Here is a 15,476-nt window from a genome sequence, read left to right on the forward strand (position 1 = left end):
GGAGAAACAAATACTTTGAGAAGAGAAGAAATTTAGGTAGATTTTTTTTTTTTACAATGGAGCACAATTCTTACAATATATTTATTTGAACGGGACTTAGTTTATTATTTTAGAAGCACGTACCATTCTTAGCCTTTTAAAATAAAAAACCTCCAAATCCAGTGCTTTTCAATTCTAAATATCGGGAAATAATTATCTCATGTTGTATGAGATAATTATCTCATGCACAGAGATAAAATAGTGGGATCCACTATTTTTTTTTTTGAAAAGTAGTGGACCCCACAATTTTATATCTGTTGCATGAGATAATTATCCCATGCAACATGAGATTAATAGATCCATTTTTAATTATATCTTTTTTCCAAAAAAAGATTCAATATGCGCGAAATATTCTCTACTTAAACTTGAACATATTTTTCATTGAAAAAAATATTTGTCATTTTAAAGTACACAATTTTTTGTTATTTTAAATGAAACTATGTCGTTTTAATGTATATTTGATAAATTTTTACATTCTCTCTCCTTCAAAAAATTAAAAAGAGGGAGAAAGTGAAGAAGAAAGAATGGAAAAAAAAATCATCAAACATACACAAAAATGATGCAGTTTCATTTAAAATGGCACAAACTTGTATATTTTAAAATGACACACACACATATATATATATATATATATATATTTGGAAGAGTGACCATTTTGCCACAATTGGCAAAAAATTTACCAAACTGTCACGCCAACAGTAAATTTTGCCAAAATGTCACGTTGCACCCTTAGCCATCGTTGAAGAAGTCTGAAAATAATTAAGAGTTAAGATAAGATAATGCGAATTAGTTATATTTTCAGACTTCTTCAACGACAGCTAAGGGTGAAATGGCAAAATTTACTGTTGGCGTGACAGTCTGGTAAATTTTTTTGTCAAGTGTAGCAAAATGATCACTCTTCCTATATATTTTATGAATTATTTTCAAATTCATTGCATGAAATGGGCCGAGGCCCAAAGGAAAGAAAATTGATAACATGAATGAGGCAGGGCCCGCAGGGGTGAATGGCTATTGACCCGTTAATTCAGTTTATTTAACTCAGTTACTTTTGATTGTCGAGTTAACTTGTCATCCTTCGTATTACATCAGGGTTATATTTATCTCATTTTGTATAAGTTAATTAAATTTTTTACACACATAAAAGATGAGTGAGTCTCACTTTTTTTTTTCCTCTCCTCTTATCTATGGATCCTATTTGCAATCTTATTTTTACAACATGAGATAACTGTTTCGCTACGACATAAAAAAAATATTTCTCATTATATAATCTGTATCTCATAAAATATGAGTTAAAACCGGTTGGAGCGGACAGGTTAACCTTTTTTTTTTAAATTGTTATTTTATTTGGTGAAACTTTGGAATAGGAGTAGAAACTCTTATATTAACATCAGACAGGCAGCAAAAAACCAGCCAGATAATTTCATTTTCAGAGAAAGATTTTCCCTCCTATGTGTTTTTCATTTTGGTTTACCCTCTAATGTATCCATCCATGTCACCATGTGGGCCTTGAGGAATCACAAAACTGTTTTATTTACCCAACAAGGGCTGTTTATTTACTTGGGTTGATCCAACTATTCGGCATCACATCCTGAAATTGTTAAACCCAAGTTTAAATACAAAATTATCAACCGCACAAGCTAGAGCTTGTTTGTTTTTGTTTTTTTAAATTAGAAGTTATTTTTAAGCTCAAGCTAAAAAAAAAACTAAATGCTACTTGGTGATTATATAAAAAATTTAACTTAAAAGTCTTTCTCTATTTTTATGACTCTTCATTTAAAAAAAAATACACAATTCAAGAAAAGTTAATAAAAGCTTAAAAAAAAGCTCCTTCTAGGAGTTTTTGAATTTTTCTTCATTATAAAATAAAAAGAACTTTTCATTATTAGAGTTTTTATCAAAACCAGTTTTCCTAACTTCTATTTATAAAAAGAAAACAATATAAAAATAAAAGGATCCAAATGCGTACTTAATAAATAAGCTAAATAAGCATGGGCATACAACCATACATAGAATTGGATCAGTTTTTAGTGAACAAACATTTAAACGATACAAGCTGAGTTTAATTTTTCATCCCTGCCCGAGCCTTTTTCCAATCTAAAAATATAAAAGAAAATTTCATAATTTTTTACCCAGTAATATGCTATTGGATTAATTCTGAGTCGGATTTAGTTATATTTAAAACTCATTGCCCCTCTCTGAAAATTAAAAATATATTTAATTAAAATCAAACTTAAATTCTCACCACATGTGTTGTTACCCGTATAGGTAACTGATCAACTGGATCTTAACACATATATGGGGAGGTTAACAGTAACAACCAGTTTGACACATTTACTAATTAAAAAAAAACATATAAATACAAATATGAAAACGTTGCAACTGCAAACTTGTATAAAATAAGAAAATAAACAAGCTCATAACATAATTTGTTCCAATCCAAATTAATTATTCGCGTGTCGGCTATGATGTAATACAAATGTTATTTTCACAAGTAATATTTATGTAGCACCGATACTGACACGGGACACGTGACACGATACGACATGACACTCCGACACGTTAATTACTAAAAACGTTAGATTTCGACACGTTAGGACACGTTTTGATATTAAATAATATTTTTAATTTATGTAGTGTATATTATATTTAATATTCAATAATTTAACAAAAAAATGAATCTAAACTTATAATATTCATAAATTTTGCAAAGAAACATAAGATATCCCAAATATTTATATTAAACTCAATAAAATAGTAATTGTAATCCAACGAATCTAATAGTTGAAACTAAAAACTCAACGCAACGCAACCTTTAATACTTTTCTTGAATTTCTATAACGCGTGTTGAAGTATCGGAGAGTGTCGAAGTGTTCGAGAGTGTCGGGAAATGTCGGACATGACAATTCAGGATTTTTGAAGTGTCGGTGCTTCATAGAGTAATATTACAAGTTTAAATACGTTTTTGAGTTTTTTAAATATAATAATTTTTTGTTTCGAAAAAAAAAGAACTAGTTTTAAAGTTAAAATTTTCAATACTTTAAAATATTTAAAACATATTAAAGTAATTTTTGTTAAAATTACAGGGTTTTAATTATAGAGGAAAGAAAAAAGATTAAATGCTATATAAATTTATAAATAACATTGTATATTGACATAATATACACTACAACAAAAGAGGTATATAGAGGCAGTTCATAAGGCATTTCACGAAGGTTCAAACCGCCTCCATATGCGAGTTTCGGCTGTTATCCAACCGTCGCAGTTACTATCGTCGAGAGGCAATTCAACGACGATTTCATTGAACCGCTGGAATAACCGTCGAATCCGACATCAACATCGGTTGCCAAGGCGGTTGTACCGCCATAGCATATCTTTTAAAGAAATTTACGAATATTCAAAGACGGTTCGCAAACGATCGTCGAATTCAAATTGACGTCATTTGGACAACCGTCGTGGAATAAGAATTCTAGGGCGATTAGAAAACCGTAGTGGAATAGCCATTCAAAGGCGGTTAGTTAACCGTAGTGGAATAGAAATTCAAAGGCGGTTAGTTAACCGTAGTGGAATAACAATTCAAAGGCGGTTTGCTAACTGTAGCGGAATAGCAATTCAAAGGCGGTTAGCTAACACTAGTGGAATATCAATTCAAAGGCGGTTAGGTAACCGTCGTGGTATAGCAATTCAAAGGCAGTTAGTAACAGTCGTGGAATATACAATTCAAATGCAGGTTGATAGTTGTTGTGGATACATATACTAAGGCGGTTTTTAACCGTCGTAGAATAATAAATAAAATTTATTAATTTTTTATTTTAATAATTTTGTAATAAAATAGTACACTATTTCTTCCAGTAAATAATGCAATATTTACTGTTACAATACGTTGTTAAATAAATTTTATTTATTTTCAAGAATTTAAATATTGGATATCATTAAAGCTGATAAATTAAATGTTTTAAAATTTACATTTATATTTTAAATATAATTTGATATATATATAATTATTAGGAATGGCAATATATGTTTAATTATTAAAAATGGCAAATTGAATTAAAAATCAATCTTTTATAATCTAATATAATAATTATATAAATAAATTAAAAATATCAAGGCTTTTCATCCATAATTATAGTTAGAAGCAGTAAACTTTTCTAAAAATAGCCATCTAACCATTTGCACCGAATTCTAATAATTTAAAACATCAAATATACAAGGGAATGTAATTGTTAGTTAACAGTAGCATTGTTATAACACCAAAAAGACATTCAATCATTCTGACATTGTGATATACACCAAATATTAATCAGCAATCTTATCCTATGTGAGTATTTGTACACCAAATATTATCTAAAGATTAAATTTTAATAACTTGTTCTAGATACCCCAAAGAAAGTTAGAATAATCAGATTCATCAAACCATCAAAATTATAAAGGGGAATGCATATGTACTGTTAGAGGAAAAAAAACATTGTCCTACAGAAACAACATTTTGAGAGAGAGAAAATGATATAAAGAGAGAGAAAAAGCAATACATGGATCCCACGATAAATTGTCTCTGTAGGAAAAATGAAAAAATTCCTGTAACATTACCGATTGATTACCCAATTATAAAACTCAATACTAAATTTTTTGAATATAACCGACACTTTCATTGGGACTAAGACGTGACTGTGACATATTTAAGCAGTGAAAGGATAACAAAGAAAAGAGATGAGAGATGGGATGAATCAGTGAAGGAGAAGACAAAATTTTAACTTTATATAAACGAAGAAAGGAAAATGGCAACGAGGTTTCAGCAGACTGGCAAACTGTGCTTGAGTTGGGTTGAACACTCCTGTAGGGTTATTTGTTATTTTTTTGTTAACTTTATATATAAGAAAACAATCACTTGTATATAGATATAACATAATGACTTGACAAACAAATATTAATTAGAGTAAACACCCTTTTTAGTCCCTGTCAATATTTACGAAGTCCTTTTTAGTCCCTGGCAATAAAAAAGGACCAAATTGGTCCCTGAAATTACAAAAAAAAGGATCATGTTAGTCCTTATGTCAACTCCCAAATATGTAGATTGGCCTTTTTCTTGTACTTTCAGGGATCAATTTGGTTCTTTTTTATTACTAGGGACTGAAAAGAACTTCGTAGATATTGCAAGGAACTAAAAAAGGTGTTTACTCTATTAATTATCCATGAGTACCCAAATATTAATTGTTTGTGATTAATCCCATTAAGATCAGAAGGCCACAAAAAGAAGAGCAAAATTGCATTAGTTCCGTCACAAAAAGAAGGCCATATCTTTAATTATGAGTTTTAAGATTGGGGTGTAAGGGTTGGGGTGGAGGCTCCTGTAAAATGGGGTGAGGAAGAGAAAACAGGTGTGTTGGTGAAGAAAGAAGATGTTGAGAGAGCAATTGACAAGTTAATGGATGAAACTACAGAAAGTGAAGAAATGAGAAAAAGTGTTATGGAGCTTGGGGAGATGGCTAAGAAAGCTATAGAAGAAGGAGGATCATCTCACTCTAATGATGCTAAGCGACCAAGTTGTGTTATTTCCTTTTTCTTAAGCAATATTGGAGACCAGTTCAGAAGTTTTCTATTTAGTTCAAATCTCCTTTTACTTTAACTTAGTTTATATGGTGCAAGCTCAGTCATTAAATAAATATAAGATGCTAAATGTTAAATTCATAAGAATATTTTGGCCAACCCTCCATATACTAAAAGATTATTTGAACTTTTATTTCTGTGCAAACAAAATCATGACAAAGAACCTCATGCATATTTTCAAAATAATATATATTATCCATATTTATATTGTTTCTAACCATTTCCAGCTTAAGACCACCATAATTTTGAGTAATAGCAGGAAAATCTAGATGCCAAACTTAATAACATCAACCAACTTGTGCAAAATATCAGCTAAAACATATATCAGCTAAAATATCAATTCATATTGTTTCTTATTCGTTGAAAGTATAGTCAACGAATAAAGATACATTCTAGAAGCAGAAAACAATAGCCACAAATTTGATAACCAATCAACCAAAAAAAACAGGGATACAGGGATACGTGTAGAAATTAACTCCACTATCCGAGTTTGAGGGATACAGGGATAAAAAGCAGAGTAAGATCTTCAAAGTTTTCATAATTTTCGAACTTTACTCAAGCTTAACCGAGCCTCAGCAAGTTTGACCAATTGTGAGTTTATATGTACCCTCTTATCCAAGATATCATGCAACAAACCAAGAGATTTAAATGATTTTTCTCACTTGGCAAAAACAGATTGGTATTCTTTATCTTCATTTCCTTCCCTGGATTTTCCCCCACCAATAAAGTCCATTCCATTACATTAGAATATGATGAAGCAGAAAATTCTTGGGTACACATGGTGCCTGCTAGGTTTCCCCATGTAGTTTTCATCAAATTATCTACCTAGTTCAGTGCAAAGTAGAGTGGTGCACCATGTGTTCACAAGTATTAAGAAGTTTCACACCGTCACTTTCTCTTATCTCTTGAATTTATTAAGAAGTTGCATAAATCAGTATGTGTAGCAAGTTTGTTTTATATTGTAATGTACCATTTCTTCTTCTTCTTCTAAGACTTGATTCCAGTCTTTCCCCAGATTGATTGAATCTCTAATAGAACTCAATGTGATCAGCAGGGTTTGATTAGGACCCCACTAAATGCCATTTTCATTGTCAGAAATCTAAAGGCACGGTTTGAGTATCAAAACATTGCGTACGGTCTTTAAAATCTTACTTTCAGATAAAACAAAGTGATACGTCCCCAGGAGGAGCAAAGCTTGGGTACTACCGCCGTACCATACATCACTTTTAAAAAAACAAAATTTTTGGATTTGAAAAGAATTATGAGAAAAGACTTGGATTCAAGTGGTATTAAAAATTTCCAATTTAGGAAAATGCTGTACCTACAGCAGTAGTATAGAAGAAAATTCCCCCCACGAGATGCTGCCTGGCTTAGCAGCTACTCTAATAAGCTATTGATTTCGTATACCAAATTTTTTAGATGTGCTAATTTATGATTTGTTATTCAAATCATAAATTAATTGTATCTTTCAAAAATTAATCATCATAAGTTATTCAATAGGGAAAATATAAATATCATTTAACAACTTAATAAATTACATATAAGTTCTTTCACCAAAAAAAAAAAAATTTACATATAAGTTCACTGACAAAGGCATAATATCTAGCTAATGAGTGATTCGCAACGTGTCTACACCACACAAACATGTGTATGCATGTGAATAGTGATTTTCAAATAACAATTACATGTCTTTGGCATAACATGATAGTGTGAGTTACAAGAAGGAAGCAACAAAATATACAACCAATGTCACAATTAAAACAAACCACGTGATGACAGTGAATGTATTGAGATTTTCTTCTCCAATTTCCCTTTCTCCAAACACTCTACACAGTGCCAGAACGTATTTCCGGAGAGTACTCCATAGCTGATGAACATAATCCACCCACCTTAATATTAACACACAAGTATCCACAAAGTATGGAAAATGAAAGAACAGGAAGAACAACTTGAAAGTATTAGATTACTAATGAAGGAAAATCAAGACCCACCCACATGATAAATAAAGCAGTAATAGACAGTAATTAACAACATACTAACGTGTATAAACCAAGTTAAAGCCCCCAAATGGTTATTCCTTTTCCTTTTCCTTTTCTTCTTTGCCGCTTCTGTGTTCAGCCTCTAACAGCAAGCAAGGAAGGTATAGCAGATAAGTTTGGCGTGGCATTCTTATCATTTGCATCTCTAATAATATCCCTCTTATTGTCTTTAGAAGAGGGTTTGCTGCTAAAAGCTCTCATAGGACTAGCAAATGTCCAACCCCAACTCCTAACCCTGTTATGAGAGAGTGCCACAGCCGTTGATTTCCTATTCATTGTATAAATATCATCCCCATTTCGTATTGTTATATTATTATTTAAGTTTTGAAAGATACAATTAATTTATGATTTGTTAATTGTGATTATTTGTTTTTTAATTCGTTGCCAACGCTTTAGCACTTAATTCCAAGGCGGTTAACATGTAACCATCGTGAAATAACCGTCGCCAAATACACATTTTCTTGTAGTGATAATGTGATAGAAAAGATAAGCACTTACTTGGACGCTTGGATGCAACATGGATGGTCGGGTATGAGTTTTTCTGAAGCAGGGAGAATCACTTTGTCTCAAGCAGTGCCACGCAAATTGTTCCGATCATAGAGCTTCAGAAGAAAGTCTCAGATTATGTAAATAATGATGGCAATTGGGATATAGAAACTATGAAACAGTGGCTCCCAGAATCTATTCTCTTAAACATTTAGAGCTTCCTCCCTCCAACCTATCATTCAGCAAGATAATGAATGGAAGACGTGGAGATGGAGGGGACACAATGGGTGAAAATTTTCATGTGGAAGCTTCTGCATCATAGTCTCCTAACTAGAAGTTTAACCGCGAGGTGGGGAGAAGTGAAACCTATGTGCCCTGTTTGCCTGGATTCTAATGAGACAATCATACATGCATTACGAGCTTGTGTATATGCAAGAACCCTGTAGGATGATCTGCTACCCGAAACTATGGTGGATGATTTCTTTAGAGATGATCTTAGCAGTTGGCTAACCAGAAATGTATCAAAGGACCATCGTCAACTGGGAAGGATTCCTTGGTTGACTATTTTCTTCTTTACATGTTATAAAATTTAGAGTTGGCGTAATGCGTTTGCTCATGGGCAAGTTATTCATGCTAAGACAAAAAATGCCACATTTATTCGTTCGATTGTGTACCAGGTAAACGAAGCATATAAAATTATGTGTGGGATCGCTCCTAGGAGTAGTTTTACAGAGGTACTTATTTCTTGGGATCCACCGGAAGAGAATTGGGTAAAAATAAATGCGGACGGAGCAACTAGAGGGAACCCGGGTCATGTTGCGTATGGTGGTCTAATGAGAAATCATGCAGGTCAACGGATGAGAGGTTTCTCATGTAAGATTGGTTATTGTTCTGCTGCTCTGGTGGTTGAGTTATGGGAATTCTAAAAGGATCAGAACTAGCTGGAAACTAGGGTGGAGGAGAATAATTGTTGAAAGCTACTCAAGTAATACAATAACCATGTTCACCAAAGCTGGTGATACTACTCGCGAGTCTCGTTTAGTGACTCAAATACGAGCATGAGTCATCAAGTAGCATAGAGGGTTCGTTGCTAACACGTTTACAAGGAAGCTAATGAGTGTGCTGACTAATTGGCAAACTTGCCTTGGAAGTCAACTTCAAGATTCCCTTACTTGTTTTTCTGCTCCGCCTATCTGAAATTTCATATTATGGCAGATGTACCGTTTGTAGGGACTATCCGTAGTAGGATTGATTTTTGACTTTGTTTCTTCGTCGTTGTCGGGGCCTAGCCTTTTTTGTTCACCAAAAAAAAGGAAAAAAAAAAAAAGCACTAATTTCTATTTATATCAATTACTACCCCGACATAAAGAATTATATGGATTATACCCTTAGCTGAGGTAAAGATCAGGCTAGAAGATATTATTTCAAGAGGTAGCAAGTTAATATCAATGGTAGACAAATAATAAGAGTATAACTTGGAAGTAAATTGACATAACAACAGTACATAAAAGATATCTTCTGGTGTACCCCATGAGGGCTATTTATAAGGAAGATGATGCGGGTTGGTGAGGTGGGGGTCAACTCTTCTTGAGATGCACACCCATGATGGCAGTGTTAGGCGTGGTTGGCGCTGCCACAATGGTAGTGCTGCAACCACTGCACCCGGCGATGTCAGCACTGAACAAAGGGGCAGATTCCTTTGCAGTGCTTATGGCGACTGCCTTTAGCGGTTAATGTCCCGAAGTAGGACATTTTGGTGTATCTCTTGGACGTGCTGCAGTCTTGGAGATCGTGAGGGTCTACATCAACCCTAAGGGCTGACGCGGAACAAGGCTGAGGGTTGGGCCTGAGCAGTTGGGCCACTCCAGTACTTGGGTCATCCGGAACAACTAGATATAAGGAAATAAATAAATTATTCTTAAAACATAATTTAGAATAATTAATTACAATCATTTTAAAATATAATTTTAATATTATACAATATCATTAAGATATTTTAATGCTTTATTTTCTTTTGACTCAATTCAATTCCACAATTACAAAATATCGTATAATTACATCCCAATTTAGAGCTTAATCCCACAAATTTTGTATCAAAGTTTTATACATATTTTTAAGTATAGCAAGATGTAGTTTAGGCAGACGACATTTCTCTTGTTTTATTACTTGCACCTTCTTCAATGGGGTTGGCTAAAACACAAAACTAAAAAACAAAAACAAAAAAACACAAAACGACGACGCCCACTGTTTCTTTGGTGCCAATCTTTTCTGTTTCCTTTTCCTTAGTTTTACTTTTACCCTTTCCCTTTCTTCCAAACATGTCATCGGAATATATTCTTTCCTTTTTTATTTCTCTTTTTTCTTTTTATTTAAACCATTTTTCTCCATTTACCCCTTAGGTGGCTGGTTTCTGTGCTCTGCACACATTTTCTCTCTCCTCTTTCTTTCTCTCTCTACAAATCAATCTTCTTTCTTCTTTTTTCTGCTCACTATAGCATAGCTATGGCTTTCAGATTGGGAGTGGGAGGGGTAAGCTTCCTTTTCTTCATGCTGCTCACTATAGCATACCTATTTTCCTTCGACTGTTTTTTTTTTTTTTCTGTTCTTTTCATATTCCTTAATTTCACTGTGCTGTGTCAGCTTGATTTCGTCGAATGTTATTTTTATTTTCTTGCTCCGTGTGTCGGGTTTTTGACGGGTTCCATGACTGATTTGATGTTCTTCCCACTGTCGGATTTTTGCTTCGCAGAGGATGTTTTTCCCAAGTTTTTTATTTTTAAATTTTATTTTTTTGAAATAATTTTTTCTCTGTGCAACTTAATTTTGTTTTTATCCTTTTTCATATTGTCTTTGTTTTGGGTCCTTGATGTTAGTATTTTGATGCTTCTCGTTGATGGATGGGACCTTGCCTATGTAATGTTTTCTGTGCTATGAATAAAGGTTGGAAATTAAAATGAGAAGATCCTTCCTTTGGTTTAAATTAGAATGGATTTATGATACTGATGATCTTGTAAAAAGGTTAAGAAACCAGACTAGGTCATATGTTATCACATGAAAGCTTGTTGGGAACTTTGTTCCTTCCTCATGCATGAAGTTGCTTTGAGTTGTAAATAGCTTTAGGGATGCCTATCTTCCCACTTAGTCTATTGTAAATAGCTTTAGGGACACTGGATGCTAGACATGTAGGCACATGTTGTCAGATTTTACAAATTTTTTACACACATACAGCATGTCATGTGTATCTTGTGCCCTGAAGTAAGAGAATTCACATGCCCATGCCTACACATGTGCCCTGAAGTAAGAGAATTCACATGCCCATGCCCCAGGAGTTTATAATAGTATCTCCTATTGTATTGTTGAAGTAGTGTGTTTTCATACCCCAAAAAGAAGTAGCATACTTTTCTTCTGTTGGTAGGATTCATTTCACTGGAAGGACATCATCATCATCATTATTTTTTTTGGTAATTTTGTTATATTAGTAAATTTGAAAAGGATTGGAACTAATTAATATGTGGCTTCAATGTAGGGAAATACCTCTTCTGGCATGGGTGTTGCTGAGCATAGCATAAACACATTCCTGGAATTGCAGAGGAAGAAAGTACATCGCTATGTTGTTTTTAAAATCGATGAGAAAAAGAAAGAGGTTGTGGTTGAAAAAACTGGAGGACGTGCTGAGAGCTATGATGATTTCACTGCATCCTTGCCAGAAAATGATTGCCGATATGCTGTCTATGACTTTGATTTTGTGACATCTGAAAACTGCCAAAAAAGCAAAATCTTTTTTATTGCATGGTTAGTTGCTTAGTTTCTTGTATAATCATAGAAGTTGCATATTAACTCATTCAGTTTTCTTATATTTATTTCATTATGCACTGATTTAAATATATGTATATAGCCTTTTACTGTTACAGTACACATCTTGTGCTTGAATCTTAAAATACAGATATGTTATTATGGACTAAGACAAAATCTGAGAGGGCATCATAATCGCCTTGGTCATCTAAAGAGGTGTCTGGGTAAAGTTGAAACTGGTTGACAAAATGTTAATTCTAGACGATGATCCAATTCTCTAGTATATCATTATCATCTAGATATGATTCCTATTGTTTTCTATCATAGCATTTTGATATTCTATTCTTCATAATGCCTATTCTTAATCTTCTTGTGAAGGTCTATCTTAGATGCATAAGAGACTAAAATCCCTGTGTTTTGAAAAATTCTTAAATCCGAATTGTTGCATGCATTTCAGAACCTGTCTTTTTCTTTTTTCTTCTCGCTCTCTCTCTCTCTCTCTCTCTCTCTCTCTCTCTCTCTCTCTCTCTTTTAAATAAAACTTAAAAGACTTATGTTCTTTTCCATTTTATCAGAAAAAAAAATTGCTCAACATTTTGTTGCCAAGAATTTAGCTGCTCCATTGATGGTCTCATTCTAGTTCTTAGCGTGTTTCATTCTTTGCATGTCTAACATTAGATCATGTATTAATTACCTAGATCTTTGTCAATCACAGATTTTTCTAGAAAAGTATACAGAAAATAGTGCAAAGATTTGAATAACTGAACTCTTCTCTCTAGACTCCAGTTATTGGTTTTACTAAATCTGAGATGAATCTCTTTTCTTGAAGTCAAAGGATGGAATCCAGATCTTGGTAAAGCGATTAAATTCTCTTTGCTTAAGATTTGGAAAAAAGAATAAACTTAGTATAATGGGAATGCTTTAAGACTTTGGTTAGAATTAGAGGTTGGTTGATTTGATAGTTTATTTTTAAAGGTAGAAGGACTTCTAATCTTTTGTTTTGATATCTCAGTTATATTTGAAAAGATGATATTCTTTGTTTAATCTATTTATATGGACGTTTAAAGCAGCTTATGGAATTTATGGAATTTGCAAGTTTTGTGAGATAGAAGAAAACCTATTGCCAGGGTATATACCAAGTTTCATTTTCGAATTGAGTCAGGGTAAGTTGTAATGGAATTGTTTATATATGATCAGGCAAAATTTAACTTAAATTACTAATACCTTGTTCAACTGGGGACCACATGTTAGACTATAAGTATGTTTCCAATAATCACTTTAAAGTCCGGACATAATAAGAATTTGGGGTTTTTGACAAAATGTATTGCTAATATGATCATGCACATCCATAGCTATTAAAGAAATTTTTTATTTGATGCTTCCTTGCAATAGTTGACTTAATCTTCAATTATAGACAACCTTGTTTTGGCTGGATATCAATCTTGAGCCATTAAATAAATTGAAAACAGAAATTTCTACTCTATTAGACTTACCCACTGGTATGTTCCTCTGTCAGCTTTGAGACCCCCTTTTCTTGCTTGTAGTTTTATTTTTTTCTTCCTATTTCCAGTACTTGATTATGTTTGGCCATCTTCACCAAATTCATATGATGGTTTTCTTTTGCCTTTCACTTCATGTGAACTATCTTGTCACGTGTCTGCATATGGTTTATCGTAAATCATATTCTCAACCATTTCTTCATTTTGCTGTTGATTACTTTTTAGGTGTTGTGATTATTTTATACATTGGGCATGGTCACAAGATAGAAAGTCTTGAAATAATTGTTGGGCCAGTATCAAAGTCTGATCAACTGTTATTTTCTACTTGCCTATGAGGAGCTTATCTATTTTGATAGTTGCAGAGAAAATTCACCTTTTAGTTACTACTTACTGCTCTTGCACTAAACCAGGGGAAGTTTGGCTGTTATATAAATTGGCACATTTCTTGTTGACTTTATTTTGCTTTTGAGTTTATAAATTGATTATTTTACAGGTCGTCTTCTGCAGCCCGCATTCGCTCTAAGATGCTTTATGCAACATCGAAGGACAGATTCAGAAGGGAGCTGCAGGGCATCCACTATGAGATTCAGGCAACAGACCCAACAGAGATGGATCTTGAAGTCATCAGAGACCGTGCAAACTGAGCACCTACACAAGCTTAAAGGGTTGTGTATCGGTGATTTAGTTTAGGATATCTGAGGCCTCCAGGAATGGTGTTGACTGATATCCTTAAGTTTTACTATGGTCTTTGTCTGTTCTGACACATTTCACATAAATAGCTTACTTATCTAGTAAATAACCTACACCTGTGAAGGCTGATTAGGGGTTCATGCCTTAGAAACCCCGCCGCAGGGGAATTTGAGCTCTTCTTTACTGCCATGATGCTTCTCAGGTGCAGATTTATATGATTATTATATTGAAAATTGGACTTGTATTCTATGAAATTAAAATTCTCTCAATGGAGGCAATTGGTGATATTATCTAATATGTTGCCCGTCAATCCATGACAACAAGGAACTTAAGAGTGATGGAAAATATGCATTGCACTAGAAAAGTATTTCCATGTGTGTTTATTTTCACCCTCCCAAATTTTCCGGAGCAGAAATGTCATGTGGGGATGATTTCTTAGTAAGGATGGATGATCAAATGGTGGTCCATGCAGTTTGGCACCCATGATGTTATTGAGTAACTGTCTGTGGCTCCACCAGCGTTATTGCCTACTATCCCCCTTGATCTTACATTTTTATATTTCTTCTCTCAAAAGTGGGAGCATTCGTTGCCGAATGCCAATTAGTTTCATATATAACTATGATATATTAGTATAGTATTATTAGGGAGCATGGGTCCTGTGAATCATTATATAATTAATACTGAGAAATGTAGGTACGGTAGTAGTGAAGAACAGTCATGATAGGAGTACAATTGTCTCGAGGCATTCCCCTAAGGCCCTGACCCTGGGGGATGTTTGGTAGCCTGTATTTTACAGGATTTCTGGAAAATTAAATTTTTTTAAAATTTTAATTTTTAGATAGTATCGTAAACTGAATGTTTTCATTATATTTCTGAAAATTAAGATTCTCGGATAAAATATTTTTCCCCTAAGTGTCTTGATAGAATATAGAATTTCAAGTCTTAATGTTAGTCACGTGTAAGGTATCAGACCTTAATGACATAAACGAAATCTCACTCTTGGAGTGAAAACAAGAAATGAAAAGAAAGGTAAATTGAATAATTCTGAATGTATTGAAATTGTGAAGAAGAGGATTACAAGCTGCTATATATAGCAGATGAGAAAGACTGCAAAGAATAAAAGGAGAAGTTAACTAACAAATAACTGTCATAACTAACTTAATATAGCTTATCCTTTATCATCCCCCCTCAAACTCATGGGCAGTGGAATGACCTTGAGTTTGTACCGAAATTTAGAATAAGCAGCAGCAGAAATCAGTTTTGTAAGGATGTCAGCTATTTGTTCGGAACCTGGAATATGCTGAACAAAAACCTGTTTTTGAAGAAC

At 33.4% G+C, this 15,476-nt stretch overlaps 1 protein-coding gene across 2 annotated transcripts; it reads left to right on the plus strand.

Annotated features, from left to right (window-relative positions):
• Nucleotides 1-10,540: 10,540 nt before the first annotated feature.
• Nucleotides 10,541-14,496, plus strand: LOC133313416 (actin-depolymerizing factor-like). Of its 2 annotated transcripts, none has more exons than XM_061514782.1 (3): nucleotides 10,541-10,697; nucleotides 11,695-11,960; nucleotides 13,953-14,494. In XM_061514782.1, exons 1-3 carry the CDS (start codon nucleotides 10,671-10,673, stop codon nucleotides 14,101-14,103), a joined length of 444 nt encoding a protein of 147 aa, XP_061370766.1. In that variant the 5' UTR covers nucleotides 10,541-10,670; the 3' UTR covers nucleotides 14,104-14,494. The 2 variants fall into 2 exon arrangements, with proteins under 2 accessions (XP_061370766.1, XP_061370767.1); XM_061514783.1 differs by having other exon boundaries at nucleotides 10,656-10,688; nucleotides 13,953-14,496.
• Nucleotides 14,497-15,476: the final 980 nt, after the last annotated feature.

This window comes from Gastrolobium bilobum, unplaced genomic scaffold (genome assembly GCF_033153095.1).
Source record: "Gastrolobium bilobum isolate Gb01-03AN ecotype WA unplaced genomic scaffold, APGP_CSIRO_Gbil_v1 utg11941, whole genome shotgun sequence".
Classification (NCBI taxonomy): Eukaryota; Viridiplantae; Streptophyta; class Magnoliopsida; order Fabales; family Fabaceae; genus Gastrolobium; species Gastrolobium bilobum.